The 14,026-nt window shown below is 43.0% G+C and overlaps 1 protein-coding gene and 1 long non-coding RNA gene across 10 annotated transcripts; one reads left to right on the top strand and one right to left on the bottom strand.

Annotated features, from left to right (window-relative positions):
- Positions 1–261: 261 nt before the first annotated feature.
- Positions 262–966, top strand: LOC124654586 (non-specific lipid-transfer protein 3-like). Its single transcript, XM_047193584.1, has 2 exons — positions 262–673; positions 804–966. Exons 1-2 carry the CDS (start codon positions 330–332, stop codon positions 811–813), a joined length of 354 nt encoding a protein of 117 aa, XP_047049540.1. The 5' UTR covers positions 262–329; the 3' UTR covers positions 814–966.
- Positions 967–5,539: 4,573 nt separating this feature from the next.
- Positions 5,540–11,561, bottom strand: LOC124653055. 9 transcript variants are annotated; one of them, XR_006987809.1, is made up of 5 exons: positions 9,557–11,561; positions 7,049–9,349; positions 6,413–6,532; positions 6,269–6,320; positions 5,540–6,024 (listed from the first exon to the last, which is right to left on the bottom strand). It is a non-coding gene; the product is annotated as an uncharacterized LOC124653055 (long non-coding RNA). The 9 variants fall into 9 exon arrangements; XR_006987813.1 differs by having other exon boundaries at positions 6,413–6,525; XR_006987808.1 differs by having other exon boundaries at positions 6,413–7,438; positions 8,212–9,349.
- Positions 11,562–14,026: the final 2,465 nt, after the last annotated feature.

The raw sequence follows: 14,026 nt of genomic DNA, 5'->3' as shown, positions 1-14,026 counted from the left end.
AAGAGACCTCATAACGAAATTATTTGCACAAGCTTTTGCATGCATCAATGCGAACGAAGAGCCATCACATGCATGGATCGACTCGATCGATCGGCCCACCGATCGTACGGCCCAACCACCGGCACACGCATATGCTTGAATGGCCCAACAACGTACGATCGACGATCGACGTGGGTATACGCAGCACCGTCCGCAACGGTCGCCCGGCCGCTATTTATACCACGTCCCGTGGAGGTCCATCATCACCACGCACTAGCTAAATCCGCCAATCCTGAGTCCTCAACTGCTTCCTAGATCCGCAGCTGCTTGCTAGACGAAGAAGACCGTCGATGGCTCGCGTGGCACTGCTCGTTGTGTTCACTGTGCTCGCCGCGCTGGCGGCGGCGGGGAGGGCGTCGGCGGCCGTGAGCTGCAGCGACGTGACCTCCGCCATTGCGCCGTGCATGTCGTACGCGATGGGAAAGGCGGCGACGCCGTCGGCGGGGTGCTGCAGCGGGGTGAGGTCCCTCAACGGCAAGGCCTCCACGGCGGCCGACCGGCGCACGGCGTGCGGCTGCCTCAAGAACCTGGCGGGGTCGTTCAAGGGAGTCAACATGGGCAACGCCGCCAGCATCCCCGGCAAATGCAGCGTCAGCGTCTCCTTCCCCATCAGCACCAGCGTCGATTGCTCAAAGTACGACGAAGATTATTTTTCTACTCAGGAATAACTTAATCTACTTTTGCATAATGTGGATCTACTCCATTTGGTAAATAGTTTTCACTGATTTGTGCTAATCGTTGCGCTTCTGTATGTGCATTTGCAGGCTTAACTAAGTTATCGATCAGCATCATCAGGCCGCCGGGTTGCCGACTCCATGCACTGTCCACTGTTATTGCTGCTTTCTGCATGTACGCTCGATCTGTTGCTCTTATTGTAGAGCAGACTATATTGATCGAATCATCAATAAAATGGTGTGTTTAATTTAATCTGTAGAATTTCACTGTTACTATTTAAAATAATAATAAAGTTTATGACTTTGAATCGAATTTAGACTCTGCGTGCTGTTTATGACTGTATATGAAAAGGAAAATCTTCCTCTGACTTTGTTCTCAGTTAGGTGATGTTATCAGATTTCAGTTGCAAATCATGTTGCAACTCATGATTAGCACAAATCACGATGCGGATCAAATGGTGTAAAACTTGATTGAGAATGAAATTAGTTCTCAGCTAGTTGAGAACTAGCAAATCCCGTGATGAATAACACAAGCCAAATGAAAAGCATTTGCCCGTAGTACAAAAACCCTGAAAATGCATATCTTCGCACCTTTTGATCATGCATATGGACTTGTAAGAAAGCAAGTTTTTTGTATTTTTGGAAGGTTAACACACGAGGAGGATGGGCGGTACAAAAAGTTGTTTCGTTGTGAAACTAAAATCAGCTTCTAATTAAACATTTCTTTACATGCCCACATGTATCCGATTCACGATGGAAGCCGGACGAGGACCGATTTGACAAAAACTTGGGCAGCTGAAAATTCTATTGAGATCATTTGCATAGAATAAGATTTTTAGCCATCATAGTTGTGATGAGATGGCTCTTGCATCATGTATTGAGTTTTAATCTATGAAACTGGCGGCAAGGAGCAGCCCCCAGGCCCCCCATAGAAACACTTCCCACCAGAAACAGGTGTGATGGAGTAACAACTACTCTCACTCTCTACGTCATCCGTATCGAGGGGAAAGGGTGTAAGTTTGCCATCTTCTCCGACATACGAAATATCAATGATTGATGCCGCTTTGTTGGGGGGCAATGATCCGCTACCCATTGGAGGAGGGAGGATTGTTCTAGTTCCTTTAGCAATGCCACCGATTGCAAGATGAGTCGCCTTTTTGGATAGCCTATGGAATACTTTTGCTGGGAACTTGCCAACAACCGTTGAAACTGATTCACCATTTAACCCGGCCAGTATCCACCATATTCCCGTTGAATCATCCTGCCATCACGAAAAAGGAATTTTAGTAATGGGTGTTTTGTTTAGCTCACATTTAGTTAGATCATTGGGTTTCAAATGCTTAGTGAACAGCATGTGTTTAATTACCAGGATTGCTTTGATTGTAATCTTTGGCGGGGGCTCGTTGACAGCAGAGACGGGAGTTATTATAGCACCCGGAGCTATTCCGGCTCCCTTTCCAGGCACAAAACCATGGCACAGTCCATGTTGAAGCAACCTGTATTATTATACGCATCTCTCTGTTTCATACATAAGTACATTTTCACAAGCTTATGAATTTCCAGGTACAAAACATCGAGCCAAATAAATAAGTGAACTGGTTTCGAAGGAACAAACATACCGTCCAATACGTGAAGAAGCGAGTGTGTGAATCCCTGTAATGTTTTGGGTAAATCTACGTACGTCAAAGGCAACACAAGACGGTTAGCTCAAGCTTAAAAAGAAGTAAAATACTTATAAAAAGCACTGATGAAAGCACTCACTGGCTACAGTTTATGTACAAAATCACTTTATGGAAAAAAAATGTCTCGAACTAGACAACATACATGCCATCCTATCCAGATCGCTTCCTCGTCAGACTTATGACCCTCCATGTTAGTTATCCAAATTCCGGTTGTGCTCACTTGGCCATTAGTGAGGTTATTGTGTCCATACACGTCCATTGTAGCAACAATTCCATAGTAGCTACCAGAAGATGTCACATGTGCGGCGAACTGTGAATGGATTCAAGATATATAAAGATCCAGAAGTGTAGTTTTGATCATAAATATAGACTTATAAGAGAGCATGAAGCAAAGAGTCAAGGAAACTCACATAACTCTTGCCGCCGCGCATTTCTGATGCTTGTTCATACCATGGCTAAAGGTGAAAAGAATATCCAAGTGAGTATTTAGGAAAATTTGTATTAATTAATGTGCTATAATGTTGTTCAAATATGTAAATCATAATTGTAGTAGATGGTATGCTTTTTTGAAAAATAATTGTAGATCATACTAAAAATATACGATCTTTTGTACATGAAATCCACATCCTTTGATTTGTTAGAAAATAAATATGCATAAGAATTAAGCCGAGGGAAATCCACATTTACACACGTGAGAGGGATATGGTCCATAAGGATCTACATGCTCACCTCTTTGTTGGTTGGAGGAAATCGACCTGCTTGGATTTTCTGAGAAAGGAAAATGAATAATATTGTAGGAATGTTCCATCCTAGCCTAAGTGAAGACATCTCGAGACGTGAGAGAATGAGGTACGCGATAAGTTTCATCTTCGCAGGTGACACCATATATATATAGCTTTCCAGTAAGCATTTACTTAGGAAGATTTGATACAAAATCTGTATAAATGTGCGGATAGAAACAACAATCTACTTAGGAAGATTTCATACAAAATCTGTATAACTGCGTGCATCCAAACAATCATTTATGCCGAATAGGTCAATTATAATAGAAAATCAGAATTAAATGAGCTATTAAATATATGAATTTTCCATAAGATTTAGTATTCTAGCATTAAGTAAAATAAATGTGAGAATGTAAATAATTTGCAATAAATAAATACAGATTTTTTATTAGGTGGGAATAATACTAGATACGCTCACATGATCACAAGGATATAACTATGGGGCTGGTGAATTTTAGCCCTCTGTGTTTGCATGGTAAATTATTATTTTTGTTTAGAGAACCAAGAGCTTGTTCAGTCAACCAGCACAGGGAGTAACATGTGGAATAATGGTGTAAAAAATCCTGGCCAGAATACGTGGTTACAACGTCTGGGAGAGTTCCAAGATGAAAATACCCGGAATATGGAATGGCCAGTACAGTCTGTTGAGAGGGTTATGGTGCGCCATCGGACAGCCCAAAAGATCAAGGTCCTGAAAGCCATCCCTTTTGTCTCAGTTATAACATTCCTAACAAATATAAATTTTTAAATTAAAACCTACTTAGACTCTAAAAAACAATCGTCCAAATGAAGATTTCCTAGTAAGCACATGTGTGTGCGAACTAGCTCATTATGGTCATTCGATGACCGAATGCTTCCGATCATGAACATGCACGTTATTTGACAATGGGATTATATCATTAGGTGAATGATATGAATGACTTACCCAATATATAAGTATTGTAACGCGATCAAATCACAAAGTTCATCGTTACAGTGTTTGTGAAAGTGTAGTGATATAATACTTAGACCGTGAGATCATATCTAATCACTATCACTGGAGGCTGATTTGATTGCATCAACTGTCACAACATAATAGGATGATCACAATGTTGTAGCTAGAAATTTCGATGGGACGGGTTGAGACGTATGTATCAAGAGCGGGATTTGTTCATCCGCGTGAGGAAAATATACTCTTGGTCCACTTGGTGATATTATATCCAAGTTGCGCAACGCATGACTAGGTCATGCATGAGGATGGAATTACACAGGAACAAGTAGAATAAGCTTGACGGTAACGAAATCGAACTAGGTATGTTGATACCGACGATCATATCTTGGACGAGTGCCGGTATCGAAATGACAAAGGGAATATGACACAACGTAATAGTTCAAACGACGATCATATCTTCGTGGAATTCATAGGGGTCATCCTGGTCCCGCTATTGATCATTGACCGAAGAGATATCTCGCTCATGTCTGAGTATTACCGAACCGTAAGGTAACACACTTAAGGGTTGGTGATGCTTAGAGATCATTTTAGTTATTTGAATCTCCGAAGAAATGAAGAAAGAGAGAACTGGAAAGGGTTCCAACAGCTGAAGGATGTTCGGGTCTCTTGGATCATTGGCAATTAAATAATATGTAATATATATTAATTAATTAAATTAGTATTTAATTTAATGAATTATTTAATTAATAAAGGCTTTGCACCCTAAATGGGCCCCTCCTGGAAGGGGAACCCATTAAAGGGGGTGGTCGGCCACCCATGTGCAAGGGGGAAGCCGGCCGGGCCAAGCTGGGGCATAGGGAGCACGTGAAGGAAAAAGAACACACATAAATCTCTCAAGGACCACTCTCCCTAGGGTGCTTTTCTCTCCCGAGTGCGTCTCCTCGAAGGGCTGCGCATGGAGGGAGTCGACACAATCCGGTACGCGGGAGCGCTGCCAGGATTCTGATCCAGAAGATTTACTTCCGCAATCTCAGCTAGATCAAGAGGTTCAGGAGTCGTCACCAACACCATACGTGTGTGAAACCTACGAGGTGCGGTACTTGCAGCACTAGACGTCGTACGAGGAGATTGAACATGACCCTGAGGTCGGCGACGAGTAAGACTACATCAACCATGTTCTACCGGAACGTTAACCACTTTCGGTGTACGAGGGTATGTCTACATCATTACTCTTAGATAGATCATGGGCAATCAAAATACGCTAGTTAGATTTTTTGTTTTGTTTTTGGCTATGAACCCCTACAATACACTACGTAGTTGGTAGGGTTAGGTTTGTTGGACCCATATGGACCCTATTTATCCAACACAATTTAAACACAGCACAACATGTGCAACGTCCGCTTTCGCAAAAGGTTAGAATAGACAGAGTCGTGTGCCCACAACTAATCCGGAGTGATGTGCATTATTTTGCGGATGAACTTGTCAATGGTGAGCAAGAACAGTTCAAGAAGAAGAATAAGTAACAAGTACCACGTATGTGAATTAGAGCATAAGGTTGGCGAGCAGGACTAAACAAAACCGTACGACATGTTGACAAAGAAGCGTCGGCGGCGGTGTACTTAGTGCCCCTGGAGCCCACACTCTGAGTGGCAAGCACCGACTCCAACTAGCACACCTAGAACTCAAACAACCACCTGGCAGTGCCCCTAAGGAGGGAACGACACAACCGAGCCACCGACGCCTGATCTGAAGGCCGGAATTAGGGTTTCCCCCTGTGCTCAAGGCAGGGAAGAACATACAGCACCATAACGATGCCTCCAAAGGAGGTGAGGGCGCCCGCAGGTGTAGCCATCATCAGATTTATGTAGGGATTTCACCTTCGCCGTGCCTTCAAAGCCAACACCCATCAAATATGTCTACAAGGAGATGAACCATAGATCAGGGTGGAACTAGAGCTTACGTGTCCTTGATGCACCATTTACTATGGCATAAAATTTTCAAGCAAAAGTCTACCATGTAGACTTGTGGTTTAAAACCTCTAACATAGATAATATGACATAATAGTAATAGGCAATGTATACATCTAAAAGAACTAGTAACCAAAATCAAAATTCCTACTATGATGATGAAACAACGAACGGAGTTACATGGAAAAGATACCTCACATTTGTCAAATCCAGTAATATATCATCAAACACCAAGGATTACTAATCTACAACGTGAAAAAGTAGAGTTAGTTTTTAATTATAATATAGTAGAATGGCTAAAATTTTAATACTCAAGTAGCTAAATTATTCACAATACCTTTGACTCTTTTAGCACATTCGATTCCTCAAACCCATGCAGTACTTAAACACGTGATCATTGTGAGTTTTCTTCGTTTCTTCTTTCTCCACATAGCCTGGAGTCTTCATATTCTATTTACTAGCAAAGAAAGGCGCGGCGGCACGCCGCGCTGAGGGGAATTGACTTATTTATTTTGTTGCTTAATAAGAATGAGAGTGGCAAAATGTAGGACAGGCAACATGTAGCCATTTTTTTTTGAAAATTCGAAATCAACAATTTAAAACATCAAAAGAACATGAAAAAAATTCTAAATGTAGACAATTATTCAATCTATCAGTGTGCAAAAAATCAGTGTGAGATAATCTATATTCTGGACAGTGCAAAATTAACAGAATTTTGAAATATCAACTTTTCAAATGCTCACGCCGCGCCTATGCTGTAACATGAAGCTTTATCGATGTGATATCCTGATCTCAGATAAACTGAACTTGTTACTAATATATATTCCTAGTTGAGTGCATAGTTGGTAAGATAGATCCACCGTAGGGAGTATAGGCTAGAGACAATAACATACATACATTCTTTCTCGTTACCTAGGTGATAGGATTGACTTGCCTAAACAGAACCATACATATATTCTTTCTCTTTACATACCTGATAGGATTGACTTGCCTAAGCAGTGCCACCTGAACTATATACTTGAAGTAATTAGCACGAATATAAATTTTTAGCATGCTAAGCCAGGTGGTCTCGGTGTTCCCCAGTCTTCAAACTGTCAGTGGTTGGCATTGTTATATTCATCAGCAGACGAAATGATGATGATGAGTTCTTTGCTTGGCACAGGGAGGGCTAGAACTGTAGCAAGCTCTACCCAAAGCAATTGAAACAAAGCTACATTTCCAGCATCGGGAAGGTAGTGTAAGTCTTCTGTCGACGCCGTTTCGTGTTCAGATAATCTGAAGCCGCCCTTATTGAGAATACTGTCCCACCGAAACTTTCTGCCTAGTGCTGGGTGTCAATCCCAACCAAGAAAGAATTCAGCACCTCATAAAAAATAAGAGGCAAGTTTAGTAGCTCTTATATAAAAACGACGTGAAAGTTTAGCAACTGCAGTTCTATATATGATACTAAAGCAACAAAACCATTACTGATATGAAAGATGGTAAGCTCATCTTTGTTGCACCTACACTTCAAAACCAGAAGCATCACGACCGACACCAAGCTTCAGGGGACAAACCAGAAGCATGCCAGCATCATGTATAGACATATAGTATACTAAGCTAAACATGATGAAATGCTAAACATATAATCATGTATAGTCTAATAAGCTGAACATGATGAAATGGTAAACATATAAGCACTCATTTCATGAGAACAATCTGCACATACAACATTTGAATCCCTCAGACAATGTGATTTAAAAGAAATAAGTGGTGCCAGTATAACAGGGGTAAAGCACCTGCGTGTGCAGAACCATATCAGGAAGGAACTAAAACTACAAAATGCAAATAAACAACTAAGGCAACACTACTGTCAGACTTAATGAGGAGATTGCTGGGTGCACACGGAAGCTACAATACTAATTGCATAAAAATCTATCTTCTTAATCTGGCAATCCAAGTTCACAAATTGACAAAAAATCTCAGAATTACAAAGGTGTGTAGAAAAGAGAGCATGTAGCAGTTATGGAGCTATCAAGACTGATATAGTATGTAAGAACAATAATGCTTATATATAATCAAGATAACGATTATCGATAAATAGCAGATAAATTTATATACATACAACATGAGACTCTGGATAACCTGATGACATACCTCTAGCTTATTTTTATTCACACGATGACATTTTGGAAGGGGAAGAAATTCTTCTGTCAGCCTGCATTCTTGTAAATTTTCTGGAGAAACAAAATTGGGTGCAACCTTTATACATGACTGTCCAAGAACAAAGAAATAGTTTTTTCTGATGCATCTTGGATAATTTCGCCCATAATCTGGAGAACAAAGAAGTAAGCTCCAGAAGAAATCTCGACTGGCCCTGAGCACCTATTGAAAAAGATATTTAAGCCAGGAAGTAGGAACAGATATCATCTAGGAATCAAAGAACCCTACTTGGTTATGTAGTACATGCTAGCAATGCACACAAGTTACATTGCTGATAATCACAGAAATTACCTCAATGCTGAAGTAATCAATATCAGGAAGTGGTTGGACAGTTTTCTCGTCAAGTTGACCACCAAGTCGGTAAATATGATAGCAAAGAAAATATGTGCCGATGTTTTTCGATATTTGATTTGACATTAAATAAATAATATAAATCACAAAAGAACACATATGCTGAGGTTCTTGAAAACATATTTTTTGGAGGAGTCGTGTGTAGAAGCATCTGATGCTTCCACTCAATACACCATTTCAGTACCCGCATTCTAATATAGAGTAACTCGTACTTTTGCTTTGGCATGCACCCACTCAGAAGGGATATCCATTCTAAAATAAGAAAACAATTAAAAACTAACTGGCCCTTAAAAGGCAACCGAGAGGATCGCGGGCGAGTAGAAATGCACTAAAGCAAAGTAGTAGCAAGACAGATCCAAACTTCCGGAGTAGCCTGCACTGATCGAGATGACCACAATCGTGAATGGAAGGGTGCCCTGTGGGTGGTCAGCTGGTGCTTCTTTGCCATCAATTTCCATCGCCACATATAGAAGGTAAACTTATCTCGCAATGACCGGTAGTACGCACGATAACATTTTATGCACAGAAAATACAATAGTTACACATATCTGCAATACAGACTACCAATTATCCGCGCGGTTCAGATTTAATTACCAAGATGAATGACAGGTTGGCTACAGCCATAGCCTTGTTATCACAAAAAAAAATTCAGTACAACATACTGGTACGCACCGTGTAAGGATGAACTGGTTCATCTGATCCCGACTGCACAGGATAGACCCTGAAAAATGGAAGAACAGGAAACATCACTGAACAACTGGGTACGTAGTTTACACATAGTGAAAATGCAGAGGATATGAATAATCATACAAAGAACTGTAGGTTGCAGCCAGCATAATCTTTAAGCAATGGATTATCAAACACTGCAGACTGATTACAGATCACATCATTTATAAAATGTATGATTACAAAAGGCTTCCTTACGTACCACTGATCTTATTTGCATTTCAGAGCTAGCTATAAAGATGAAGGACTGATCAGCCTACAGTCATAGCGTTGCTACCAGAAAGAACTTCAGAGGCACAGGTACTTATTTGTGTGGATAAACTGGGCCGAGCAAACAACGTGGCTTTTACAAAATAGGACCTGAAGTTGAAGGAATAGAGAACTGGCATTAAACGACCGAGTAAGCGGTGTACACATAAAACATTCAAGGAGACGAATGATCTTATAGAAATTTTAGATTCCAGTCACAATCTCTAGAGATTCCAGCTAGGAGAACAACAACTGAAAAGAAATATGTTGCTTGGAGATTCCAGTCAGCATCTCATTGAGTAACTGCAGTTGTCCTTCAGATAATAATTAGTTCCAACCTGCATTCGAAGTGCAAGCATGTCTATAATGAGATGGTATGGTCCAGTTGAAACTTGCATCATCAATGGTAGGTTTTTAAAACAATTTACTGCAATGAACTCATATCTGGTCAACTATTTAGGTAACCTTGAGCAAGAAATAACCATTTTGTTTTTTCAAATATAACTTCTTTCTCAGTTCTAGTTTAAATCAACTCAATAGAGATCGCCAGATAAGACTTGCCGAGTAATCCTTTTTGGTACGATTACTTGTCGTGATTCTCATAGATTATGTGCCTTGAATGTGTTTTCCATTCAGCAATCCCAAATGATCCAAGAAAAAGTGGATACGGTTTACATTCTGTTTCTACTTTCATGAACCAGTGAGTGAGAATCTGCTTGAATATTTTCCCAACACAAGTGGAGATGCCATACATATGTACTATTGCAGAACATGCTGTCTAGAAAACACATGGAAATAACTTTGTAACCTGTGTATCAAGGGAGAAAAAAAATCAGTGATAAATACATCAAGGACACACAATGGCAAAGCAATAATCTGCAAATCTATGTATGAATCCCTCTAATTGTATTCTGCGTAAAAAATTCAGGTCACATGTACTGCAAACCTGAAAATTGGTATTTTGTGCAAGTATGTTCTGACCAATACGTCAAACTTGAACCGGTAGTGAAGACGAAAGTTACAAAATGTCTTGATATAACATCTTGTTCTTGTTACTTATGATGAGAAAAGAAAAAAAATAGAGCGTTGACGCTATATATTAACATCAGATATATAAATTTCCCAGTAAGCTAATCAGGTCTTCATCTTCATGGTGCAAATAATGATGTCCATTAATTTTGACCTCCCTAGTGAGCTACTGATGGAAGAATATGAGCAGATGGGTACACTAAAGAGGTTTTCTCGTGCAATGTCTTCCGCTTTTCTTCTAGTTAATTGTAGCAAGATTGAAATAATAATGTAAAAATGTGCTACTGTGCATGAGAGACAATACCATGATTTTATAATAATTATCTATACTACAATAATAAATTTGCATCTAGCGGTAACAATGCAAATGTGCTACTGTCAGCAGCACTCTTCCTTTTTATCTACATTACAAGAAAACAAGGGAAAAGTTCATGAAATTAATTGATTTGAAACTTGCATCTAGCAGTAATGGCATCTAGAAATTATCTCTGCTAGTCTAGTAGTCTACTACTCTGGTAAACAAAAATGTTCTAATCTGCTAGTATGCTACCGATAATCTGCTAGAGTTGGACTGCTATGTTGATCAGTTGATACAGCAGAAGTAAGAGCCAAACTGTTGAATACTGAAGAAAGTGAAGAATACCTGGACGTTCACGCCGTTGCCCTGCCATCCGGTCGCGGCTGTCCGCTGCTCTCCTGGATGCCCTCCTGCTCCGCTAGCTGCTGCTCTCCTAATCCGCTTGACTGCTTCCCGCCGGAGTTGCTGCAATCGCTAGGGGCCTAGGCTAGGGCTGCCGCGCTTGAGTGCGTCTGGGTCTGGTGGATAGACACTCGAGATGGTGCCGAGCGAGCAGACGCGCGGGTGTGCGCTGGATGTGGAGCTCGTCCGGATGCTGGACGCAGCGCGCCTTCCGCCGCCGCCTCCTCCTTGGCGGCTTCGCTCCTACCCCGCTGCTCTCCTCCGGCGCTTGTACTCCCCTCCGCTCCAGCCAGGCAGCCACAGCCGCATGTCGACGCGCCCGGCCGACCCCGCTGTCGGCCGCTATTCCCCACCACCTCCACCTCATCGACCAAGCAGCGCCGCATGCTGCTGCTTACCTACTGCAGTGCCTCCGCCCCGTGCCATATATCACCGGGTGAAAGTGTGGGGATCAGGCAAGGAGGAGCCCCGGCGGGCGGTGGCAGGTAGAATCTCAGGGTGGTGGGGGATCCTGAGTCTGAGTCGGCCATCGTCCCAGCCACAGGGACGGGAATCGTCGATCCATTGCCACCACCATCAACGGGTGCTCCGGATCCCACCAATCCGTGGCCTCTACTTCTTCCTCCTCCGTCATCTTTGATGGCGGCCGGGAATCCTCCGCCAAGCACCACCGTAAGCCGCAGCCCACGCGTTCCTGCACTGTGTGATGTAGAAGGATTGGGTTAGGCGACCCGCCCGCATCCATGATGTAGAAGGACTGTGTGATGCAGAGGAGAAGGCCACGACGCTGGATGTGGCCAGGGAGGGGGAGGAGGGCACCGGCCCTGGGGCAGGGATGCTGCTACCGGTGACGGAGCGGTAGAGGAGATAATGGAGGGCATGCTCGGATATCGAGGGACGGTGTATGGGCAGGGATCTTTACCTAGCCAGACAAAGCAATAGTCAAAGCGGCTCAATAAAAGGTTAAATGCACCCAGCTTAAATGGACGCTCAGCAGACGGACCAAAGAAAAAGGACCATACAAATTTCTATGGAACCCCGAAAATACACACGAACCATCGAAAATCAACCACAAATAACCATACGTGTCACCTCCATGTTAACCCCCAAAAAATCCAAAATTAGGAGAAAAAAGATACTTGTTTAGGTTTAATATAGTAGTTATTCCAACCATTCAAAACAAATAACTCGTAGCTATTTTCCTTCTTGCTACCATGGTCGCCAAATAAATAACTCATCCCGAGTTTCCTTATTGCCACTTCTTTTAAATTAAGATACTAATGTTCAATCAATTTCCTCTTGCTTGGATCATACATATTCCCTCTTTGAAACTGATGTCCTCCCGACCATATCATGATGCTGCTTTTTTTAGAACAAACTTGTCCATAATATGACTACATTGATAAAAGGAAATAGTTCATAAGAGACTTCAAAATTTGTCCAATTGACACATCGTCCACAATCCTAGTAATGATTTTAATAAAATTGATCCACTAGCCACAGTTTCCAGCAAAGAATAAGAATAGAGTGAATTTCTGAGAAATTACCAACATGGGGGGGGGGTGAAATTGTACAATTGATGATTGACGATGATTGAGAAGAGGCCCTGGGTGGCGCTAGGGGTTAGAGCATCTCCACTCGTCTCCCCGACGAGGCCCCCGAGCGACGTTTTTTCCATCCGGACGGCGAAATTCGGCCCAGTCGTGCCTCCGGTTCCTCTTTTTCGTCCGGATTTGGCCCTTCATCCATCCGGCGAGCCCACGCCATCCCCGGTCCCCCGGGGATCTATCGGGGACTCCGGACGAGTGAAAAGCGGGAAGGGCCCGATCTCGTCTGGCGGCTCGACACACGAACCCCACCGCCACCTCGCTCAAAATCTCCCCCACCCCTCGTATCTCCTCGCCGCCGCACCACCCCGCCGGCTTGTTGCCCGCATCCCGCCGTCCCTCCTTCTCCACCTCGCCTATATTCCGCCGTCTTTCGACGAAGGCCTATATGGCCGCTCCTCCGCCGGCCTCGTTTTCCGACTTTGGCCTACTCCTCGTCGCTCGCGGCTCGGGTTGCCTCGACCACGCCCGTCAGGTGTTCGTCCATTTGCCTCGCCGACCATGGACTCGGACGAAGAGGAGGAGCAGATGTTCGTCGAGCTTATGCGAGAAGAGATTGCAGCCACCGCCCAAGACGAGGAGCAAATGATGATCCTTGGTTGCTTGTCGAGTATGTACGCCGGACTGGCAACTGGTCGACGTGGTGGGTCGGCACCAGGTCGCCGGAAGTGCAAGCCGAGACAACGAATGGAGGGCTACTGCATGTTGTACGCCGACTACTTCGCCGACAATCCATTGCATGGTGAGAGTGTTTTCCAGCGTCGTTTCGGATGAACGAAAGCTATTTCTGCAAATTGTGTATGCCATCCGAGACTTTGACCCCTACTTCAGATGCAAGGCGGATTGCACTGGTTTGGTTGGATTTTCGTCACTGCAGAAGTGAACAGTTTTCTGAATCTTGTTTGCCGAACTTGTTAAATTTTATGTCGAATTTGTTTGAAATATGTTAAATGCCCCAAGTTGGGGGTGTCCTGCCGGGGGACGGCTGGAACTTCGGCGCTCCTCAGGCCTAATTTTCCTACAATCCAAACGAAGCTTTCGCCGGATTTGGAGTGGGGAGCGCCAATAAGTGGAGATGCTCTTAGGG

The sequence above is a fragment of the Lolium rigidum genome, chromosome 5 (genome assembly GCF_022539505.1).
Source record: "Lolium rigidum isolate FL_2022 chromosome 5, APGP_CSIRO_Lrig_0.1, whole genome shotgun sequence".
Taxonomy (NCBI): Eukaryota; Viridiplantae; Streptophyta; class Magnoliopsida; order Poales; family Poaceae; genus Lolium; species Lolium rigidum.
The sequence above is the reverse complement of the archived record's forward strand: the minus strand, read 5'-3'. Positions and strand labels throughout refer to the sequence as shown.